The 24,271-nt window shown below is 37.7% G+C and overlaps 1 protein-coding gene and 1 long non-coding RNA gene across 6 annotated transcripts; one reads left to right on the top strand and one right to left on the bottom strand.

Moving 5' to 3' along the window:
* Window positions 1-30: 30 nt before the first annotated feature.
* On the bottom strand, window positions 31-20,944 carry mbc (myoblast city). 2 transcript variants are annotated; one of them, XM_068299186.1, is made up of 16 exons: window positions 20,386-20,944; window positions 12,583-12,697; window positions 9,596-9,752; window positions 9,253-9,522; window positions 7,888-9,190; window positions 7,533-7,821; window positions 7,126-7,476; window positions 6,896-7,070; window positions 5,341-5,454; window positions 2,624-4,799; window positions 2,325-2,556; window positions 2,180-2,266; window positions 1,867-1,948; window positions 1,635-1,811; window positions 1,426-1,570; window positions 31-1,360 (listed from the first exon to the last, which is right to left on the bottom strand). In XM_068299186.1, exons 1-16 carry the CDS (start codon window positions 20,429-20,431, stop codon window positions 1,041-1,043), a joined length of 6,039 nt encoding a protein of 2,012 aa, XP_068155287.1. In that variant the 5' UTR covers window positions 20,432-20,944; the 3' UTR covers window positions 31-1,040. The 2 variants fall into 2 exon arrangements, with proteins under 2 accessions (XP_068155287.1, XP_068155288.1); XM_068299187.1 differs by lacking the exon at window positions 5,341-5,454.
* Window positions 20,945-21,264: 320 nt separating this feature from the next.
* LOC137585215 (uncharacterized) lies at window positions 21,265-22,890 on the top strand. 4 transcript variants are annotated; one of them, XR_011033531.1, is made up of 5 exons: window positions 21,265-21,344; window positions 21,394-21,530; window positions 21,605-22,000; window positions 22,067-22,388; window positions 22,453-22,890. It is a non-coding gene; the product is annotated as an uncharacterized lncRNA (long non-coding RNA). The 4 variants fall into 4 exon arrangements; XR_011033529.1 differs by having other exon boundaries at window positions 21,600-21,996; XR_011033528.1 differs by having other exon boundaries at window positions 21,600-22,000.
* The last annotated feature ends 1,381 nt before the right edge of the window (window positions 22,891-24,271 follow it).

The raw sequence follows: 24,271 nt of genomic DNA, 5'->3' as shown, positions 1-24,271 counted from the left end.
TTGGGAAACAAATTCGAATAGATTAAATGGTTTAAGTGATTACTTTTACTGCTTAATTGTACTTTATTATTGCTTAATCTTTGGCCGATACACAGATCGCAAATTACATGATTATAAAAATCGTTTAGGTATAAGATTTAAAAGTTGTGTGTTTTGTTCACATTAAAATGTAAATATAGTAATATTTTCGTAAGTAAAATCGTTTTGGTGCGACAAAATAGATTACACATGTTTGTGTATATATGTATATATATATAGTAGATGCTTATAAACTTACTAACTAAATCTCAACAGATATATTGCTCACAATATTATGGCTATTTTGCGCTCTTTAAAAACATTGTGTGTAAATAGTTGGCTTTTGATTGATATCCCTTTTTTGTTTGTTTTCTAAATTTGACTAAAATTCAATTAACTTCGTTTGGAAAAGATTTCGTTTCGTTTCGCATGCGTAATTATATAATTGACTTTTGTTAGTAAATTTGTGCTACATAGTATCTTATGTAAATTTGCAATTGGTTTTAGATTTGTGGCACTTGTTTACATACGAGACGTATTGAATTGCCTTTGTTGTTGTATCGTTAGAGTTGATTGAATTCGAACTTATTGTCTATCTGTGGTTAATAATAGGTATAATTATAAAGTAATGTACTATTGCTTACTTGTGGAAGACAAGCCAATCAGTTTTGTTCGTAAACAAAAAAATACACTTAAACGAAACAATGACGAAATGTTCAACATAATATCATTTTAACATAGAATACATAATTTAAACACTTAACGAATAAACACAATAAAAGTAACTATTTGTTAGTTGTTGTTGTTTTTGTTGTTGATAAGACACTTTTTTGTTTGTTGGTTTGTTTTTAATTTGGCGTATGAGGCAAATGTTGCTATAATTCTCCTTCTTCTTCTTCGTAGCGCAACAGGTGGACAGAAGATGGACTCATATTGGGTGTAGGATTAAATTTTGGCACTCAAATATATATGGCGCGGCACTGGCGAGTACCTTTCTCCCTTTCCTGCTCTTCTATCTCCTTCTATGGAATGTGTTTGCTGTTGCGCGATGGCTTTGGCGGCGGCGTTGGTGGACGCGGCTTATTGGAATCTTGGGCATTGATCAAACTAAAGTTCGTGGCCTCCAAATACTCGTACGTTGTATTCGTAATACTGGTCTTTGTCATAGTAGTCGTTGTCGTAATGCTGCTAGTGCTCGTATTGCTTAACGCATTCAACATGGCATAACCATTGGGATTCCAGTCCAAGCTATGTGTAAGGCTGGTGAAATCGGTGGAGTCACGTGTCTTGGCAGGCAAAGGCGGTGGCCGTATGTCCTCTTCCGATGTGGAGTCAGTTGTTTCTGCAAAAATAAAAATAATTTAAATAAATCCACGTAAAATTCAAGAAATCCAAATGGTCACTCACCAACTGAGTTGCGATTGCTGCTCTCGGACAGCGAACGTGTGTCGACAAAGTTCTTAATTGTTGCCGTGGGTGTTGCTATGCTGGCCGGCCGGGATAGACGGCGTTCTTTATCCTTTTCCGAACGCAGGGGACGCTTTGAAGTGAGCTGTAACTCAAATTGTTTGTAATTCGAACGCTTTCAAATCTTAAAGAGGTTCTTTATGGTTTACCTCCTCGGTCAGAACACGCGGATCAGGTGTTTTGGGCCCCGCCAATGAACTGTTTGAAACGCTTGCCAGCGATGTGATCGACGTATTGATTTCTTTCTCCGGCGTTGATGTAATGGTGGACAATGGCGGTGTATACCATTGACTATTTGCCACTGGCAGGCTTAATGTTTCGCGATCCTTTGGAAAAGTGATTAGTAAGGAATCAAGCTGGTTTTCTAAATAAATGTCTTACCTTTTTCATGGAGCGTCTTTTGGCTGGAGTTTTTTCTTTATTCTTGCTGCTCTTGGTACTGGGCGAATGCATCAAACTGGGCCTGTTAGCAAGGGCAAAACGCATAGGCAAATAATAAATAAATTAAAGAAGGCAAACGAAAATGGAAATATGTACATAATAATAACAAATTTTAAAAGAAAAACAACTTAAAAAGGAAATTTAAATAAGAAATTAAAGTCTCAAACTAAAAGCAGCAAATTTTAGAGGGGGGACAAATGATAAATTAGTTAAGAGGAGGCATTCAGTTATAAGTGGGAGGGTGTTGCATTACCTGGCATTGAAACTTAAACTGGCCAACGTAGATTTAATGGAGTTAGTTTGTGGCCTTGGCAAGAACGTTGACTTCGATAGGCCGCTACTGCAAGTTAGAAAAATGCATAAGAAACTAGAGATTTATTCGTTTTGTTTTGACTTACTCTGAAGATCCCATGCTGGTCTCTGACAAACGATTGCAACTGCCATCGAAAAGAGCTGGTAGGAAGGAGTTGGTACGTCGCATCACAACCGAATCACGATCCATTTTCAAATCGCATGACTTACGACCATAGCGAGACTCCACATGCTGTTGCATATCGGTGAAACAATTCTCTAAATGCTCCTGCAGAGCCTTCAAGCTGTCAGGTGCCTTTTGGCGATGCAGCATAATGGCTGAAGTGAGGAAAAGTTTTAAAATTAAAAGTGTTTTTCAGGAAATAACTTATATTATGTAACTTACCAATCTCAAGAAGCGGTATCTGCGAGGCAATCAAGTCTTTCAGTTCTTCTATCAAATCTTTATCGTCGGGATGCTGCTCTAGATACTCATCGGTGAGGAAGGCCTCTTCGTATTTGGCAAAACCTCCCATTACGGCAGGATCGACAATTCCATTTAGTTTCATACTTAAAGGATTTATGTGTAAGCTCTCATCACCCTTATGCAAGATGACCAATTGACGGATGCCTTTGTTTGTGTCCTTCATGATCTCGACAGCACGTTCCAAAGGTGATATCTTGAAAGTGTGCGAATCGATGACGGGGAACCAACGTAAAATGCCAGGTAATGGGAAACTTGTGACCAACTCTGTACGTTCCAGCCAAAGACTACGCACATCGTCCATTGGGCCACCACTGGTGCTGTCGCGGAAGGGTCGCGAGAATTGGAATTTCTGTACATTATTCGAGGTAAAGTACTTGACAATTTCGTTGGAAATGATTTTCTCATTGAACTTGGCGAATGCCGCATCCATAATGGGCTCCACTTTGTTGACCTGAATGTATTGTCCATCCGATTGGGTTATATCCTTGCCGGGTGCCTCAAGGGTTTGCATAACCTCGGCCTGCGGATGCTGAACCAACATGCGGGTGCAGAAATCACTGAGTCTTTCGTAGTCCTTTCCCCGGAAAATGTATACCTTATTCTGCAGGAGTCGAGGAAAACCTCGGCCATAGAAACACACGCGGAAATACTCCGATGTGTGCCGCAACTCCTTAAGGATTTTCTCAAAGAACAGAGCCATGCGCTTCAATAGTTCAGCCAACTTGATATAGTCAAAGATTTCCTCCTCGTATTGCTGGGCCAGAATCTTGCACATATCGATGGCGCATTCCCATTGTTTGCCCTTGTCGAAATACTCCATAATCTCGAAGAACAGAGTCTCCTTCAGCTCGCGATGAGTGCGGCAGTTCATGTGCCTGTAGCTGCGTAGCTGTGGCGACAGTTCGGTGTCGGTCCAGCGCAGAAGCTGCGTATGCAGCTTCAGCGTGAAGGCTGCTTCAGTGTAGTTCTCGAATTCCATGTGCAGATCGCACAATTTGTACACATAGCGAATATACATCTCTTTGAGATCGACCTCCGAGTAGAATTGAAGCAGGGAGAAGGTGCAAGCCATGCGATTTTCTTTGCTCTCGTCCTGTATGATGAAACGGTACTCCAGTAGTTTGTCCATCAATTTCGTGACCATCTGCACAAAGCTAGAGCCATCCAAGTTGAGTGTGGCATGTGCCGAACAACGCTCCATCATGATCTCCTCGAAGAGCTGCTTATATTCGGCATCTCCTTTGCCCTTGGCTCCAATTAGAATGTCCAGCTTTTCGATCATGGCCGTCTTGAACTCGGTGAAGTTGCCCTTGTGGTGAGTATTGTTGTTTTTGGTATCGCCATAGCTCTCCAATTCCAGCCGTGAGCTGTAGTATTCACACTGCATCATGTCAAAGAAAATGGGAATGGTCTCGCGCCGTAATTCGGTCTCCGGCATCATACTCATTTCCAGAATTGGCTCGACCAGTTGCGGCACAAACTTGGGCTTATGTTGCCCCAACTGGAACCACATCTTGCGTATCTCCATTGCGGTGTCCTTGCGTATATCTCGATAGCGGGCAAATACAATCTGCCGCTTATTGTCGTTGAAATCATTCAACTGCAGCGGCGACTGCACCAAAAAGGCAATCGAACACTGAAAGAAATTCGACCAGATTTGCTTTTCAAACGGTGTGAGGAAGTAATCCATTATCACAATGCTTAAATGTTGCAGAGCACCCAGGATGACGGTATTCTGATGCATTATCATATCCATCCAGTCGCGCGGAAAGACAGCCTTCTGATGCGGTGACGGTGACACGAGCTCCGTGAACACCAAGAGTATATCGATAACGAATTCCTTCAGCTCGCCCCGCTGATGCAGATCCTTTACAAAGTAATCATAATGCTGGGCATCCATGCGCTGCAATATGCCCAACATAATGGCAAAGAATTTGCCCACCAATGCCGTATCGCGATCCAGCGAATGGGCCGCCTTCATCACAGTTCTCAGCAGGATAATCATAATGTCACGAATATCATTATGAGTGGGTCCCACATCCGAACGATAGAGCAATTTGAGGATATTGTTCATGATGTTAATGCATTCGGCAATCTAGTTAACGAAATTAATCAAATTACTAAATGTTTTTCAACTATGGCAAAGAGAGAGGCAATATCAAATTGAGCTAGCTGATAAGTCTTCTTCGTTTCTGGCTAACATTCTGCACAAAAATTTAAATTAGTGTTTTAATAAATAATTAACATAAACAATATTAAAAAAAAGAGAGAAATCATTGTAACGAACAATCAAACATTGCATTGAAGAAGCTTGAACAAACTTAAGGCTAACTTAGCAACAAAATAATTAACAGCGATCCATTTACATCCAAACATTGGCCTAACTTGGCCTAAACTGTGATCTGTGTGGATGTTAAATATCACGCTGCTAATGCAAAAGCTTCAAAGCCATTGAACGTAAAGTGCAAAAATCACCGGCAGCAGGTGCAATGGCAGTAGTCTAAACAGGACTTAAAAATAAATTAAAATAGATTAACTAAATTAACTCAAGAGGCACGAATTCCTGTGTTGAAGGCCTGATCTGGATGGGCAAATGTATGGAAGAGTTTTGATTGATTTATGCTTTTTCTTTTTACCTTTTTATTTGCAGTCGTTTCACGTGTGTGCAGTTGGGATTTTAATTGTCCAAGTACTTTGGCGGCTTTTGAAAGATTCTTTTCTTGCTGCCAGATATCGGTTTTCGAGTCGCCCTATATACATAGTGGTCGTGGTTGTGGTTGAGGTTGAGGGTGAGGGAGTGACATATATATTTATAAATATATATTTAGCGATTAACAACGAAAAAAGAAACATTAACAACACACACATCGATTGTGTGGATCGATCAATCATCATTTGCGGAAAAGAAACATTTATGTTTGTATGTGTTTTTGGTTTGGCAGATGAAATTAGAGCAATTGGGTAGTACAATTAATTAATTAATGTAGTCAAAGAATAACCCAATAAAAGATATAGATAGATTTGCATACATATTGTGTGGAATATCTGAATGTACATTCACATTGCATAGACTATATATACATAGAGTATATATTCATCAGGGTGCTTGACTTGCTGACAGGCAGTGAAAGTCGTCGCGTGTGTGTGTGTGTAGTTTTGTGTGTGTGCGTGTGTGGCATGATAACTAAATATTTGTAGGTGCTTGGTTGATGAATTGCCAAATGCAAGAATTGCGATGATGATGATGATGATGATGTGTGTGTGTGTGTGTGTGAGAGAAAGAGAAATAGAGAGAGAGTGGTGCAAGACTAACAGCAAAATCTAAACGTTTATATATTGCCACGGCTAATAGTTGTAAGATAAACATTAACAAATGTTTATACAAAATTTTACATGAATGTTTTTTTTTTTACGAAACCAGATGAGAGGAACGCAGATGACGAACAATTGGATAACGCCTAGCTCTAGACACAGATGTAATAACAATCACTAGCTAAAAACACATTTAATTAATATTTATAGCTACACTTAGATATACTAAAATATGGATTGGTAGTAGGTAGTTGGGTACATATAATGGGTGCTTATAATCTAGGACGTGGACAACAACAGCAACAACATAACAAAAACACGCAGACACATAGCAAAAATTATAAATAACACAAATTTGTTTCTTCGAACTATATTCATGGCATGCTAAAACAATCATTATTCATGTATAACTTAACAAAAAACTCAAATTCAATTTACTACATCTAAATATCATAGTGAAACTAAGCAAAATTAAGACAGATTTCACATGTCAATAGACAAAAATTTATCCCATAATCAGATATTTAAAACTTTTGTGATATTAATGACAATTTTGCTCAATGATTTATGTAATATTTGTTTTGTCATGTTTAAATATGAAATTATTTAGTTGATATTCATTTAAATTATTTGTTTAGTTAGCAATAGCAATTGAAAAATTAGTTACTTCTTTGACATGTCTTTCGAGTAATGTTTTAATTTTGCGTTTTCATTTCTAGAATTGTTTGTTTGTGCATTCACAAGGCAATTAGATTGATGCATTGGGATTAAAGACACAAAAAAAAAATGCAACCATTTTTAATGATCAAGTGGTAAACACATCAAATTTGTAAATGATATGCAAATATGCCAAATATATGGAAATGGAAGTACACTTACCTCCTCCTTGCTCTCAAGATGATCTTTAATGTGCTTGCAAAACACGGGCAACAGAATGGCGCGACATTTGGGCAGAGTAAATAGTTTGGTTTCCACAAAATCTTTAATGCAACCCATTTTGGATTGAATGAGTCGACGTGGTGGGAATTTCTCCAAAATTTCCACAATGGAAACACTATAGAAATTGGAAAATTAGGTTTACAATTTTAAACTATTGGTAATTCACTCACCTTAGACGCACTTGATCGAACACTTGCATCAGATCTGTGGCAATGATGTGGAGATTTTTGAGCAGGGCTCCTTCAGATTTGAGCAAATTGCTTGGACAGCCAATCATATCGATAAACATGCGTAGAAGCTCCTGCAAACGCGAGGCAAAGTCCACATAATCTGTATTGCAGTTCATTTCGGCATAAAGAATCCTGGATCTGATGACAAATTTCATTACATAGTGCAGATATCGCGTTGTCTTATAGAGACGACGGACTTCCATGCTCTCTTCAGTCTCGAAACCATCGGCGGATTTCTCTCTCGGCTTAATGGCATCGCTTATGTTCTTCTGCAGGACATCCATTAGTTTTCTATAAAATGAAGACAAGTTAGCCAAGGTTAAATTATGCTCAGAGCAGATATTTACGTATAGGCCAGGGTAAAGGAGAAGCTCTCATTGATATAGACATCCAGGACAGTTAGAAAATGTTGATATTTCAAATCGGATACAGTTTCAATTAGATGTATAATGCTCATAAAGACCAATTGATCATATTTCTCGGGCTGATCATTCTCCACCAGAATGTTAAACAGGGCGTCGAGTATGTCTTGCAGAAATTTAACTACCTCTTCGCCAGGCACTGTGGATAAGGCATTCAGGGATTGCTCGAGAGTTTCCTTATGAGCTGACCAGTTTAATAGGCCCAAAAGGCTCACTAGAAAAAAATAGTAAAAAGAGTTTTAAAATAAAAGTTGACTTCTCTGGGAATTCATTCTCTTACCGCTCTGCGTGAGTTTGGTACTGCATAGGTTGACCCCTATGGTCAGTTGATCTTTGGGCAGCAGGGATAGTCCACTGATTGAGGGCTTCGTGCCTTGCAATTCTGCTGTTGTCGCTGGCAGTTCCATATAGGAATTGGCCACAGTTTTATCATATTTCTTATGATCGATTTTATATACTGCAAGGACATGCTGACCCTGGGGTATGGTTGTTCCATTGGCCTGCATTAAACGCACATAGGCCAGACCGAAGGGTTTCTCGGAACGATCCTTTTGCTCATTGCTGCTGCGGTGCTTTAGGACAAAACGCAAATGACATTGCTTGAATTCCTCAATGGGCACATGGATTTTAAAGGTTTCCTGCCATTTCGGTTTATCATCGTGATAGTAGACCACCGACTTGTACTCATCAATTGGTGAATGACCAGCGCCGATACTCATTACGCCTGGAATCAAATAGCCCTGCTCATTGGCCACACAAATCGAGACCTCTACATTCTTCTCCGATGTTTTGGCAATGCGAGAGAATTCACCACTGCAAATGGTCAAATAGAGATCGTTGCGCACATCACCCGGCAAGATGACCTCGGGAAAGCCCATTTTACGAGCCACCGGCACATTAGTGTGCACCAGTCGAGGAAAGTCCTCTTTAATCTGTTTGATATCGCCGCGTAGAACTTCAATGGTCACTGCCATTTTGGAGTCGATTTTCCCAATGTCCTTGTTGGCAATCAACTTGCGCAATGTCCCATCCAAAGTGTCCTTTTCACACATGATGAATGGCAAATCCTGGTTGCTGGGGCCATCAAGGGCCTTGCTTAAGATGGGCGTTAGATCCTTGCAGGCTACACCAAAGGGTCGCCGCATTATGTACTCACAATTGCTGCCCGAGGACCCATTGGAACTGACCGATAACTGTGAATGCTTGCGACTGGCTGCAGTCAGCATGCTGTTGGCAATGCTTATGCTCGTCCGCTTCGATTCCGAGGAGTCCTTCATTTCCATTGAACCTATGCGTATGGCATAGCACACCAAATACATTTTCGAGATGCTCAAATCGTTTCTACTGAGATCGGTGAAAAGGACGCGGTTATTGTCGAACTGATCAATATCTCGGGCAATGCCTGTGCGAGACCACTTGACCACATAGTTCTCACTGATGGGTTTGTGGGTTTCGCCATCGAACAGCGTGAAGAGCAGATCCGAGTCCTCTTGAAATTTGCAAACAAACGCATTCACATGCAGCAGAATGTTGTGCGAGTATTTGTTGTGGACACGTTGAGTTCTTTGTTCGCTTGAAAGACGCTGCAAAGCAAATTTTAATAATTATTTCTAAGTCTGATATCAATTCGGATTTCCCCACTTACATTGGCCTTCTCGATCCTGTTGACAGCATGCACATGATGCTCAAAGAGCTCTGTAGTGCAAATGGCGTTGGTGTCCAATATATCGCCACTGTCATCGCGCACCACCATATCCAGGCCCAGCAGATTGTTCCCAGTATCAATCTGTGCTGTGGCCAAGAGCTTCACCTTACGCATCTCATCCAACGGAAGATTGCCAGAGATCAAGGCGGCACGATTGTTGTTCAGCTCGTTCATCTTTCTTCGTATTCTCTGAAAGTTAGGATTGGTACGCTACCCAACCAGAGACAAAGAGAGAGGGAGAGGTATTATCTCTGAATATTTGATATTTAATATAAATACTTACCAAAAAGTAACCTTTGGCTATACTGCCCCACTCCAGCAACACTTTGGTGATCTCCTCGACAATATCTGTCCTCTGGATACAGAATTCTCCATTGACAATATTATATTCAACCAAATGGATATAACTCTTGGGAAAAATGCCACGATGCTCCTTGTCTCTGTGATGGAGAGAGAGAGAGAGAGAGAAAGAGACAAAAGAACGGAAGAAGAGACACCATTAAAATGTGGCAAGCATATGGGCGGGTGTGTGCAACGGCGATAACAAATTATTGCGTGCCAGTGCGTTCTTAAATCTAGACAGTAGAACTTCCCTACAAACGACAATTGGGCGTTGTCAGGATCTTTACTCTTTATTTCTATCAACTAATACAAGAATGAAATGAAATTCTCAACTTGAGAGAACATTGCTGATTTGTTTGACTCATCAGTATTTTATTTATTGACTAAATGTACTCAATCTTCCTTCAATCATTGCCTGTTTTTGTTAATCAACAGATTACTTTTATCAAAAAGAGATCAATTTTTCATCGAATCCAATTTTTACTGTAGTTTTACTTATACTCTACTGTACTTGCATACAAATATAAGTATATTGGAATCTATATATATATATATATATTTGTATATATCTGTATGTATGACACAATTCAACATTGTCGCTGATGAATTACCCAAGCCGGGGTTTTGCTGCCTCTCATTGTTCTGACTGTGGCTTCGGAATGGCCACAAAGAGTGAAGAATGACAGAGTGACTGAGAGGAAGTGCGCCCAAAGTGTGACACTGGGCAAATGAAATGGAATGCTTTAATTTGACTCAATTCATTGCTTGACATATGGGGTGGCCATTTTAATTGCTTGAGGCAATGGCATTCAGACGATAGCCATAACCACTGACAACTACAGCCACGCCCTCATCCCGCATAGTTTAGGCGACAAATTGATCTATTTCGATTGAACTCTAGTTACCTTTTAGCTAAATTAAATTGTTTAAACCTTTAACAAGAAATGCCTATATCAGCTTAGTTAGTTTTTCTTCCTCAACAATTTTTACATCTCATGCGTTTACTCGACTAAATAGAATCCAAATATGAAAAAGTTAGATCAAATATTAAACATATATTCGTTCTACAAGCTAAAACAGAATATATCGGCTTTCTATATCATATACATATGTATATAATAACATGCCAATTGAATCTATGACAAGTTCAATAGAATTTTCCATGTTATATTAACTATTTTATGGCTGACCTTTTCTAATAATCTGAGTGAGTCTATAACCCCACAGACTTGTATTGTAGATATAAAATCGGCTATTTATTATAAAATAGACTTCTGTTTTATTTTGCTTCGCTTTCAAGTGCTCTGACGATTAAATTTTGGTAAACAAGTAGCTCATAATTTGACGATTTATGATTTGCTTATCGTCTAATGAAATCGTGAGAAAATGCACAATTAAAATTGGTATTTGTCTATAAATAAACAATAAGGAGAAATACAAGGAAAGGGAAACAGTAAACGACATTAAACAAACATGAAATTCGGACCGTGATAAGCAATGGAAACTCTCTTAAGAATTCTTCTCACGATAATTTTCGGGTTCTATTTCTTTTTCTATGTATTTTCTTATGTATATAGCTAAACTATCAATCTAACATTTGCTACGCATCTGATTTGCCCTCTGCCACATTAAAATGATGAACGTTGCGGGTTAGGTAAATTATTATAAAATCGATGGGCTATATGGTCAGCATTTATTTATTTACTTTATGTTTTGGATTTATGGATGTCTGGCTTGGGTTATGATGGGTCATCAGAAAATATGAAAAAGGGTCAGCTCAAGTCCAACCAAAGCATGGCGGCGGCAGTTCTTGCCCAGCTACTGTATACGAGTGTCGATAACAGTGGACATCATGAGCTGAATACATACATACAAACATAGATAAAACCAACAAAACCAAACCAAGAAAGAAACCCCGAAACAAGGAAAAGGGTCAAACATATACATAAAAGAAGGAAAGAGGCGGAGAAAAGTTTATCTCTGTTTTTGGATAAAGAAAATTTTCCCAAAATGCAACTTCTTACCCTGGGCGCCACATGGAAACATCTGGATTGTGGTTTCTGGATTGAATGAACAGGCTAAACAAAAGGATAGGGCAGGAGAGTATTGGGCAACTTGGCTGGAATTTTTACAAAATCATTTCTAAGTAAACAAATACACGAATCACCCTCGCATTTGCCCATTTGCTTAAAAATTTAAATTTATATGCATGTGAAAAATGTTGGAACATTTCATTTCCGCTGGAAAAACATGGCCAATACAAAATGAATGAATATGCATTAGGGCAAATGAGCTGTTGCCAGTGAAAGTCAGCATCACGATGATCCGACTGATTAGATCTAATCAAGCAACAACAACTACATATTGTATATTTTAATCAGTTGTTTCCATACTTAATTTGGCAAAATGAAAAAATTCAAAATAATGCACTTGATTGTTGTTTTTTTTTTTGCATTAATGTATTAAATAATCTTCCGAGAATCTTATTTATGGTTCTTTAACCAATTTTTGGAGCCTTATTTGGAATAACATTTCGATTCTGCTTTTAGCATTACGTGACTGTCTAAAATTCTAATACTAGCTTGAAAATACAACATAAATAATAACAAAATATGAATAACTTCTACCTGTTCACCTTAAAAAATCTGATATGGGCAGTAGACTAAAGTTTTAAACAAACATTAACAAATGTTAAAAAAGTAAACAACATATAGTTTTCAACTATTATCGTTACACTCTGTAAACAAATATTTACATTTCAATTAACTCCTTTTACCCTAACATTCTCCACTTCATATATTGCATAAGAATAATCCGACAAATTTAAATTAAATGTGAGCTTGGAAGACTTTGCACTTCTATCAACTAAATCTTACATATACATAAGTGTATTAAATTTAAAATATTTGTTTATAAAGTCAAACTTACTTCTGTTTATAGCCGTAATACCAATGTGTTGTCTCCTTGAGAATTATGACTGCATCGCCCACATCCAAATTTAAACGGTGTGGCTTTGTTACCTCCTGGTCGAAATTGCATTTGGCTATAGTTGAGAGAAAAGGAAATATATTATATATATGCATGTATATTAGTACAATCAGCACCTTTCCCAGCAGCAATCCAAATTGAACTGTGCGCTTAGTGTGCAAAATGAAAGCTTAGGGCAAAGCTTTGAACAACCTCCAGATTGGGGGGGCGGCGGTTGGCGGGCCATTAACCGCGATTTGGAGGAAGGTTATCAATTAGAGCATGTCATTTCTTTTTTGGGGGAAATCATTGCTGATCAGCTAGGGTGCTTCCAACGGATGGGATTAGTGATAATCCCAGTAAAATAGATAGTGCCTCCCCATAACGGTTTGTACGTGAGATCTGTAGCAAAATGTCAGGATGGGGACGGGATAAGGGGCACTGTTAAGAGTTAAACCACTTCCTACGATCATAACACTTAATGAAATCATGTAGAGGGTGTAGAAATGACGCATTTGCATACAGCGATTGCAAATTCAAGAGAAATTCCAGTGCCATAGGTCCGACTTCAGATTAACCCACACACACACACACACACACTTACGATGCTCTAAAAATACATAAGTATAATCTCGACAAACTAAAGCTACATTGCAGTTTGATAAAAAAGCAGTAACTACATTAAAACATAAATACCAGGAATTAAGATTCCAATTGGAATGCATACAAAATTAACCCTTTAAATCACCTTTTGTGCTGCCTGTTTTAAGTGAAAGACGATCTATAACGCCTTTATACCATTCCATTTCCATATAAAGTATATAAAATATAATAATAATGAGATAAATATTTGTAGTTTTTATCATTTGTTTATGTCGTCGTTGAAATCACAAATCATAGAAATGATGATGCTTGAATCAGTAATAAGGCGACATCGTCATCGTCTCCGGCAAACACTTCCTCGGGCGATAATGCAACGTCTACTATACTATACTTATAATATTATATTAAGGGAACTAACTCTGCACTCATTTTAACAACAACAACAATCGCCGCCTTCGCGTGGCACCAAGCAGCCGCAAGCTGTGGAGCTCTCCGAGTCACAGCTACGGTCCAATGACCGATGTTGGCGCTGTGCATGATGTTGATGAAAAGCATAACAAAAGCCAGAACGACCTCCATCAGACACACAAAGACACACACATATGTATGTACATACAAGACTACTACAAATGGCAATTTGTGAAAAAGGTACGCAAATATGTAGGTAAAGTAATAAAGAGAATTTGCTACTGGGTCAGTCAAATAGAAGAAGCGTTAAAACTAGTCTCAAACAAGTCGAAAATTGGAAAACTAAATAGAAAATTAAAAAATATGTTTTCATTTATTTAAAATTCTACACATGTACATGTATGTACATACGCAGGTTATAATATAAAATTACCGGGAAATGGCAAGTGAATCATGCAAAGAATCGATCAGTCAGCGAGTCGTTGAGAAAATTAAACACACCTTACTCTGTTCTGTTCTGCTCTGGGACCCTGAAGAGGGCATACAAAGAGAAGAGTGAGAGAAGGACAGAGAGGGTGATAGAGAGAAAGAAAAAGAGAAAGAGGGAGGTGATATGGCAATCAAAACGTCATTAAATTGAACTCATTTCCGATAAGAAAGGAAGGAGGGGAAGGCCAAGCCTATTCTGTCCATATTATCCCTCCATACCATCATCAACTGGCCACAACTTGTTGACTAACGGAAACGCTCAACGAATAATGAATTGTCCAATTGCCATGGTAAAGGTATAGGGACAGGGACAGAGTTGGTTGCCTGGTTTTCGAGGAGACAAAAAAGAGTTAAAAATAGTCAACAGGCAGGTAAAACCAAAACAAATTGTACACCACAACAACTGTGTGAGAAGGCGTCCCCATTGTTGTTGCAACGGATGCAGCTGCAGTAATAATAAAACTAAAGCCTTAGAGGAGATTCGTCACTCGTCGTTCTTCCTTTTCTCCATCGTTTATCTCACTCTCACTTTGGCACGTGTACAAAGTGTGCTAAAAGTTGACTTGAGGTTTTGCTAAGACGTTCGCTAAACTAAAAAAGGCAAAACGCAAAAACAATCATATCAAAATAAAACTAGAAAGAAACAACAACTCGAAAGTCAAGCTTAGATTCATCTATGCCGAAGTTTATATACTCTTGCAAAGTTAATAGTATTTATAGAGATTTCAAAAACTTGAAGTTTTTTGGGTTTTCCATATAGGAATTGGTAGGAAAGCGTTTCCAAATCTCTTTCTCTTCATCTAGTTGTAATTCGCAACTGGTTTTACCTGTAAAATTTGATAGGATCTACAATTTTAGACTTATAGAGCTTAGTACTTCTTAAAATAAAGCCAGACAACTCTCAAATTTGTTCATCTTAATGGAGTAGCCCATGGAGTTGTGTTTCTCAAGTTAAAAAAGTTAATGTACCCAATTTTACTTGAATAAAGAATACAAATATTGTGGAGAGAAATACAAAACAACCAACCGCAGCACTAGCAACGCTTCGTCATCAGTTTGGTGCCGTTGTGAGCGTCGTGACTGCTGGCTGGCTGACTGACTGACTGCTGGCTGGCGGGCGATTGGTGACTGGACATCGCCCAAAAATTTCAAGAGGCGGCGGAAGGGGGGAGTTCTTTGCAGCTCTTTTGAAATTTCAGGTTTAAATGACAGATGATTCCGTTCATGAATGTTTCTAAATATTTGTTCGGTTCTCTCGCTCTCTGTTTATTGTCTAAGCTGGTTTCTTCTCCTCTCAAATTTGAATTATACTTCTAAGCTGTAAGCTAAGCTCCGCTCCAGTCCCAGTGTAGGTGCTAGGGGCCAATTCGGAGGTTAACATAATTAATATAATGATTTGAAATGGCTGCGGAGTGAAGCATCTTTAGCTAAATCTAAAAATAGCTTACTACAAGTTAAGTTGGAAGCTCCATGTATATCTAATTGCATACTTTATTTGAGTCGCAAAACACTTAATATTATTTCGGGGTGTGTTTCTCTTTATAAGTATACATTTATGGCTATTTCTTGATTCAACATAAGACGCAAATTCATTCTAGGAATTATATAATCTATCTCCTAAGCCATGTCACAATCAACAGTTAGATTAAGGCAACATTTTGTGTCTCAAACTATCCTTTAATCTTTATATACCTGAATATATTGCTTTCCGCTGTTTTAGAGCTTGCTTACCGTGTCCCTTCACATCTTTATCTCTTGAATTAACTTAATACAATCTCCAGATATGTAACTAAAAATCAGATCTGGCCACTTTGCCTATGCAAAGGAGCAAAGCTGGCATCTTGATGTATGTTTACCAATTCCATTTAAGCTTTAGTTTAGTTTCGAATATCATATGTAATTTAATGACATTGTCGATATCATTCGTAATTATAGTCCAATTATATAATATTAGATCGATAAAGAAGTAACAAATATATTCCAATTTTCGTGCTAACTGGCCTTTTATCAGTTTTAATTGATTAAACAAATTTCGTCGAACTCGATCGACTATATAGTATAGCTTCCAAGAAACCAATAGTGATCAGCACCCAGTCAGTCTATAAACAATTTTTTTAATTGTTTGACCGTTCTATTAGGCAAAATTAAACTTTTGGGCATTAGTTATTTGATTTATTTATCAATTTTGTATAAATTTTTGCTATCTATGGAATGTTTTGGCAACATTCCTCAAACATTCTTATACATAATGTGAAATTTCCAACACGTGTTGCGCATTACGATGTTCCAGAAGAGCCAAAGCAAAACCAAAACCCCAATTGTAGATAATATTTTATGGCACATAAATTTATAAAAATGAAAAGACTGAAGAAAAAAAAAAGAAGCAAAACCTGGTCTTTTTCTTGTCCGCGTTGACAGGTTACGGTTATTGTGCCCTCCTCCAGTTAATGGCGCTTCGTTGTGCTCGTAAAACGCTCCAAATAAAAACCAAAAACAAGTAGATACTTCAATTGGTTCTGGTAACGTACCAACTGATGGATACTCTAGATAAGTTATGCCCTTTATGGAATTTCTTAACTTTCCATGACTATTCTCATATACCCATAAACTGTGCTAATGCACGGTATAGACAACAAAATAATAAATAAAAACAAAAGAGGAAAAAATTGTGATAAAATTTATTATTTTAGAGGCCTATAAAAAAACAAAAATCGTAACAAACTTGACCCATTTAGAACATGAATTAGAAAATGCATTTTCCTGGTAATGGAAAGTGCTCAGTAGGAAGTAGAAAGGATCTTATCGTTTAATTAATTTCCCAACAAAAAGTTTGAAATCATGGAAAAATGGTTAAACAATTTCTTTTGAATTTCCTTGTGACACAAAAAGTCTGTAAAGTTTTTTTTTTGGGTCCAACTGAAAACCAGTTTGCTCCGAATCCGATGGATGACTCATTGACGCATGACGCATCCATCCCCAAGTCATTGGTCGCCCACTAACAGATTCCACCCATTTGCCACTTTCTTGGCGATCCAATTCAATTGATTTGACATGCCCGCAGCCCTCTTCCCCATTACAATGTGTGCTTAATTAAGTCATATCAGGGTAATATTTGCACATTTACAAGATTCGCCATAAAAGATTACAACAATCTCTGACATTGGACATGGGTGGAGAGATGGATGACACCGAGCCACGATTGAGTTTCAATTTCTAAAAAGCATCTGATTGCACAAAATTGTGGAAAACTGAGATTTCCCTGCCTTTTGGAATGCATGCGTTTCCAATTCGTTCTGGGACAAAAAGCGGTCGGAGAGTGAAGGAAGTGGAAATAGATGTCACTGGGTTATTTGCGCAACAATGGAGTGGAGTGGATGGTTGGATGAGTGTGTGCATGTTCTTTGAGTCAGCACACAATGGGTCGAGTGGAAGTGAAGTGGGCTAGGAGAGGGGGAAGAGAGTCCATAAAACATAATTTGACGACATGTTTGCATGAGAGATTAATTCCCAAATTGCACATTTTGGATGAATAAATTTTCTGGTTTTAGGAGAATTTTCACTTCAATTATGCAAATCAAGAAACATTTTCATGGCCCACAAAAAGAGGTAACGAGGAGGAAAATTTTAATTAAATAGTGAAAGAAAACAAAGGAAAAAGAAATCTGAATCCAAAAATAAAAAAGCTAAAACTTCAAACTCAACTCACTTTTCAATATACATATATGTATGTATACAACAGGCCTCATTAAGTTTTATGTTTGGCTTTCTTGTTTTCCTTTTTCTGCTTCTTTTTCTTCATCTCTATTCAAATTTAGAAGTGGAATATGCATGACTGCGCCCCCAAGTGCTAAGCGTGCTAGCTGGAGGCGCACTGGGACTGGGACTGGGACTGGGACTGGGACTGGGACTGGGACTGGGACTGGGACTGGGACTGAGACTGATAGAGGGTGAGGACCGAGAACTGCAGGTGCAATCCCCAACTAAAGGCAATGAACAGTAAAGTGCAGTTGTGGCCAAAGATGTCATCGCCAACAGAAACAAACAGGAAAACATGCAGATCAGAGAAGGAGAGGGAGAAGGGACAAAGATACAGAGAGTCAGTCTGGTGTGTGTTTGGCTGCGTGTGTCTCCAACTCCCGCAATGCAGGAGGCCATTCGACTCACTTTAAAACTCATCATCTCCTCCATCACCATCATCATCATCATCTTCTTTTCGTTTCATTGTAAATATAAAAAACATGTAAATAAATCAAGTTCTAGCCCAATTTTAAATCAAAATAATCATTCTTTGAATATGTAGGTAAATAAAAATAGTAGAAAACTATTGCAAAATAAACTAATCGTCACAACAATAAAAACAGCATAAAAATTAAAAGCATTAGAACAAAAAAAAACTAAGTTTCTTGTCAAATTCCTCTTTGATTTATCCATAATTTTTATTTGTAAAAATAAAGAATATAGAATATTTATTCGTGAAGAAGCCATGTGAATGATTTTCGATTTATCAAATTTTGTCATTGCCGTTGCATACATTTTTATTTGCTTAGTATTAGTGTTTAAAATTATAAGTCTGAAGGCGTCAACAACAAATGGAAAGACGAAATGGGGAAACAAAAAACTGCGATAAGACAAACTCAAACTCTTTTGCTGATAAAAATGAGAACGAGGCCTATCAATGTGAAAACGAGCGGGTGGTGGGGGTTCTAAAGTGGGGGTATACTAAAGGGAACTGGGATTATAGCAAAACTAAGATTCTGTCCAACAGACTGACTTTCAATCATTTTGCATTTGGAAATAAAAGGTAAAACTCAGCATTGAACCCAATGTCGTTTGTAATCTAACTGAGTAATTTGTTGCTATCTCTTGATTAAATTTTATGGCCACGCCCTCAGAATAATGCCCATAAACACAGTCAGAACAAGAAAAAAGTATCAGTTTAGATTTTAGACTTTACTAAAAGAAAAGAAGGATCTCACAGTTGGGTATACATTTTTTTGTTTGCTTCACATAGTATGAACAATTTTTTGAAGATAATGCAACTGTAAGTAAAATTATTTTGACAACTGTATGGATATGAATATGTATTTGGAAATGATGGGAATGATTTCAACAGTTAGTACAAGGCGTCGAACAGGCAGAGGCAGAGTCAGAGCCAGAGCCAAACATGTGTAAATAATAAGTACAAACAATTTGTGGCACAGTCGTTGGAGTGGTCGCTCGACTGTTAACTGATTACGAGATTCGGCCGATTGAATGAGTGAGTGAGTGAATTCTTTTCGTTTGTTGGCCTTTTGGCGACATTATCGTTACCTGTATCTGTCATTTTGCCTGTACCTGTTGTGCGAGCGGTAGGGGAGAGGGAATTGAAAAAGGTCAATACAAAAACAAAACAAAAATAAAAGTGCCGACAATAAAATAAATTCACACGTAGTACAAACTACGTAGAGAAGCATTCATATTGTATGTATGTATGTAGATATTTCATGGTCATTGCCAATGAATAGAAAAAATACACTCAGATTTGAGGTACACACACACACACACACACACACATGAACGTTTGTTGCAACTCAGTGCACACACAACATAAAGGTGAAGAGAGCTACAGGCAGAGAGAGGGAGACAGGGAGAGAAGAGGGAGTGTCTCAGGCTCGGGCAGATGATGCTAGCTTAAAAACAGGTTTTCATTTTCAAGAGCAAATCTCAGAATTTTTTTTAAGAGGCTGGAAAAACAGGATGGAACGGTATGGGATGAGGGAGGGCATATGTATGTACATGGAGGTAAACAGAAGGGACATTGAGTTTTTGACAAATTTATTCTGCATAATAAATTATTAAAACCTATTCTTAATAATATTGTTTTCCTCTTTGAAATTCTTTTCTAATTTACAGTATAAATATTATATCGCCTTTTAAAAGGGGCCTACGCCCATGAAAACTTAAAGAAAAACGAAAATCGCCTAGAATATAGAACTCGAGTCGAAGTCAAAACACATGAAACACATGTCGGGGAATCGTAGGGAAGGTGCAACAAGTTGACTACATGGTGGAGCAGCAGGAGAAGCAAGAGGGGAAATCACCGCATGTGGGCGGCTGCTCCTCCGTGGGGGAAAAATCAACAACAATTAAGTCGATGAATGGATTATATGTTTATAAAACACTTTATTTAAACATTCTTTTTGTTTTTGTTTGTTGTTGTATATCGGGGGGCTATAATTTTGGTTTTCCGCTGGAAAAAGTGTATTTATTTCTCTCTTTACTTACCAATGCCAAATTGTTGCTTAGCATTGCAATCGCTCCACACAGACATTTTGTTGTTGTTATTTTCGCCAACTTTTACCGCACACTAATTCACTCAAACATACACACACACACACACAGTTACTCATGCATGTATATGTACACTCATTCACGTACGACAAACTTTCGTTTGCCGCAAATTTGAAAACACAAAAGCAACAAGTTGTTGAGTTTATTTACTTTTGCACCATTCACAGCATTTTGCAATAATTTCTAACTGATTAAACACAGCGAAACGAATTTAATTTGTACTGTAAGTTTGTAATTCATTTTTACAATTAATTAATTCTCATTTTGGGAGTTGGCCGCTTACACACTCACACGCACACACCCGCGCGCTGTTGTTGTTGTTTTCTGCTTCCACTTCACTATTATTAATTTATTTATTTATCGGCCGATATTTTTCTTAAGCCCGAAATACATGGAATTCGCTCTTGTTTTCACTTTTACAAAATAATAACTACTTTAGATGATTTATTCGTTAAAATTTTAAAAACAACTTTGTCACCAAGCGACCGCGCAACCGCCCACCACAAATGCAAGAACAACACTACAGTGTGACCATCATTTGATATCGAGAAAACACCAAATTTAGTGTGACCAAGTTCACCAAATTTAATTAGCGGGAAATAGCGAGAAAACGCCAAATTTAGTGTGACCAAATAAATCGGGTACAATTAGCGGGAAATAGCTAGAAAGCGCCAGATTGAGTGTGACCTAGTCCATCAGTTATAATTAGCGGGAAACAAGCGAAAAAATACCAAATTAAGTGTGACCAAGTCCAACAATTACTATATTTTACAGAATCGCAGTATTTGAAGGGGCGGACTACACCTAAAAAAAACTGGGAGTCTCAGCTATGTTCTAAATTTATATGTACATTCATAATTAAATTAAAAATCATCACAAAAGCCATATAATAAGTATGTGTAAATTATTTTTAAAACCCAAAAAAACTGTTTTAAATTTTAGATTGCGCGCCTAACGTGTTTGGGAAAGTGACAACACTGGTTTTTCTCTCGAAATGCGATCAGCTGTTATTGATTCTTTCTTCTTGATTTGTTTGGAAAAAAAAAAAGAAAAATCTAAGCCAAAACATTTGTAAATAGGTAAATAAAGTAATTAAACGCAAGATTATATAATGTGATTTGAAAATTACTTAGATACTTTTGTCGTAGGTCAGGCAAAAAAGCGACTGACTGTGTGACTTTTAACCACTTGCATTCCTGCTCAACCTTCGTCACCTCCGCCCACTGCGACATGTTCAAGTCAGAGCAGGGTGCGCGGAAGCTGATGGCGGCAAAGGTCAGGCAGGAAGACCAATCGTCCGGTGGACGATATGATGGAGTTGACGCTGATGATGACAAGAATGGAGCAACTGGTGGTTGATGGAACTTAAGTCTATATGAATATTTGCTCGGATGTGATTACTCTTGAGTCTTTGAATATGCCCCACCGCCCAAATAAGTGGCCGGAGATCGTATGGACAGGATCAGCAGCTCTAATTCCAAATCATACGAATGAGCCGGTGCTCAAATCGAAATTTGTATTGGCCTTCAACAAAATGATTGTTATGTTGGTGAGAATATCCGCTGGATGGTTATTTGTATTGTTTTCTTTAATCTCAAATTTGTTTAAATTGTAGATGGTCCTCCTGTTATACAACAGGTACTATTGGCTGTTTTGGTAGCCAAACTGAAATTGTGTGCTCGACGAAGTGGTTTACCTGTTTTTGATTAATTGGTTTATAGCATTTGGTCCCCATTCCACGAATTTGTGGGTCGCAGGTGGCCAAAATTTGGCAGGAAGTAAATTGGCGGGTTAAGAATCAAATGCCAAGGCTCATTGTCAACAGTTTACATTTTGCCACAAATATTGGCATAATATTATTATTCTTGTGCTCAAGATTGGTGTTTTATACTCGCTTCTAGAGTGATTAGATGATAATTTTATATATTTTGCCAGCAGTAAGTGCACAATGTACCCCACAGCAACAAAATCTAAAGTAATCTCTATTATTCTTATTTTCAGAACTGTGATGGACGATAACGAAACTCTGGCTAATCGTTCTAGTGCTCCTTACACTTGGCTGAGAACCCTTTGGGCTATCCGCCATAGATGTCTACTCTTCAATATTATAAACTGCTTTTAATATAAAGAAAAAAACTTAAAGCATTAAATTGCTGGGGCACAACAAAACAAATGCCTTAACTCTAATTAGTTTTCTCTAATTCTTAAAATATGTATGTAAAGATCAAAAGGAAACATTTTAGATACCTATTATTTGCCAAACATGTATTTATATGTAAATAATGCAAAAGCAGACAATAGTATAAGGATTAGGAAGATGTGGAAATGCGGTTAGAGCGAAAAGCACCACCAGGCCCCAAACCTTGAATCTCTAAACACCGCCCCCGGCCATAGCTTTTGAAATTTTCAATTAGCAAAAGTCGAAAGCTTAAGATTAACGCACACCTCAATCCTTTTTTTTATGTTTTTTATATTTTTTTGTTTTCTTTTGCTATAAGCTGTTTGAAAACATCAAATAAAATGCTTATAATAATTAATAAATGGTATTGAAACATAATTACAAAGTGCAGTTTTTTTTTGTGTGCCTGTTAAGCTCTTCGGGATTAAATATTCAAAAGTGTTTGAGATGAGATACATACATAAATGAAAAAGAAGAAAGGGTTTTTTTTTGGAATGGGTCAAAGGTGACTTGTATGAGGGAATCTGCCTATACATTTGTAGGCAGGGCCGAAGTCAGGGGATAGTAAGAGGGGCCCCGTAAAAGAAAAACGTCTTTGGGCAAACAGTAAATACGAAATGTCCATCAAGGGTCTCTCAGCCTAGGGGCTAAATCCGGCCCTTCATAAAGATTATTAACAGATGGGGGTCTTGAAATAAATGCATTGCATGTGGAAATCTTTTTCAGCTTATGATAATGATGATCGGAGCCAATAGATATTGAAAGCAATAGACTGGGGCAAGGGATAGGGCTAGAAGAACAGTATTGTAGAAGATCAATGAAAGAGAGAGATAAATGCATAATTGGAAAATATGCCTCAAATTAAAGATAAACACATGTGTGCATTGTCTATATGTATGTGTGTGCGTGTGCGTGTGCATACATTGTAACAATAAGAACTCAACTCGGAAATCCACCTAAACAAAGCCATGCATTCAAAAAAGTCAACTCCAACCCTCACACATACATACATACATACATACGTACATAAGTCAAACGAATGGAATGGACGGCAACAAGAACATTAAGGCAACTAATTTTCTGACGTGCGATCTAAACGACTTGACAATCAGCTACAAAATGGAAAACAAATTAGAGGTCAAAAACAAATACAGACATTTTACACATTTGTTTAATTCGATTGCTAATATTTTGATAAAATTTATATTCTATTAGTCCAATACTCTTGAGCATTCGAAAAATTATTAATTACATTTATTAATTTAATTCAGTTTTTAAATTTCATTACATTCAATTTACTTCTGGTATAATGGTACTCGATCCCTCATCTTGCAGCGCATCGTGGCTAAACAATATAAAACACTTGCAGCAGGCTCAGCAGAGCTTCAGCAGCACCAGCAGCAGCAGAAGCAGCAGCAGCAGAGTAAAGAAAAAAAATCAAAAATGCATTCCTGAGAGAGAACCAAAAGAGACAGAGAGAGGCAGAGCGTAGCAGAATAAAAGAGGTACAACGAGAGCACGAGAGTGGGCTCTCTGATTAGAGCTGGTGCCTTGCACTCACTTTCATTTAGAATTCGTACAGAATCATTGTATCTCCCAGATACAAATACATATATATATTTACAGATCCATCTACAAATA

The sequence above is a fragment of the Drosophila tropicalis genome, unplaced genomic scaffold (assembly GCF_018151085.1).
Source record: "Drosophila tropicalis isolate 14030-0801.00 unplaced genomic scaffold, ASM1815108v1 contig_878, whole genome shotgun sequence".
Lineage (NCBI taxonomy): Eukaryota > Metazoa > Arthropoda > Insecta > Diptera > Drosophilidae > Drosophila > Drosophila tropicalis.
This window is presented reverse-complemented; position numbering and strand designations above follow the sequence as displayed.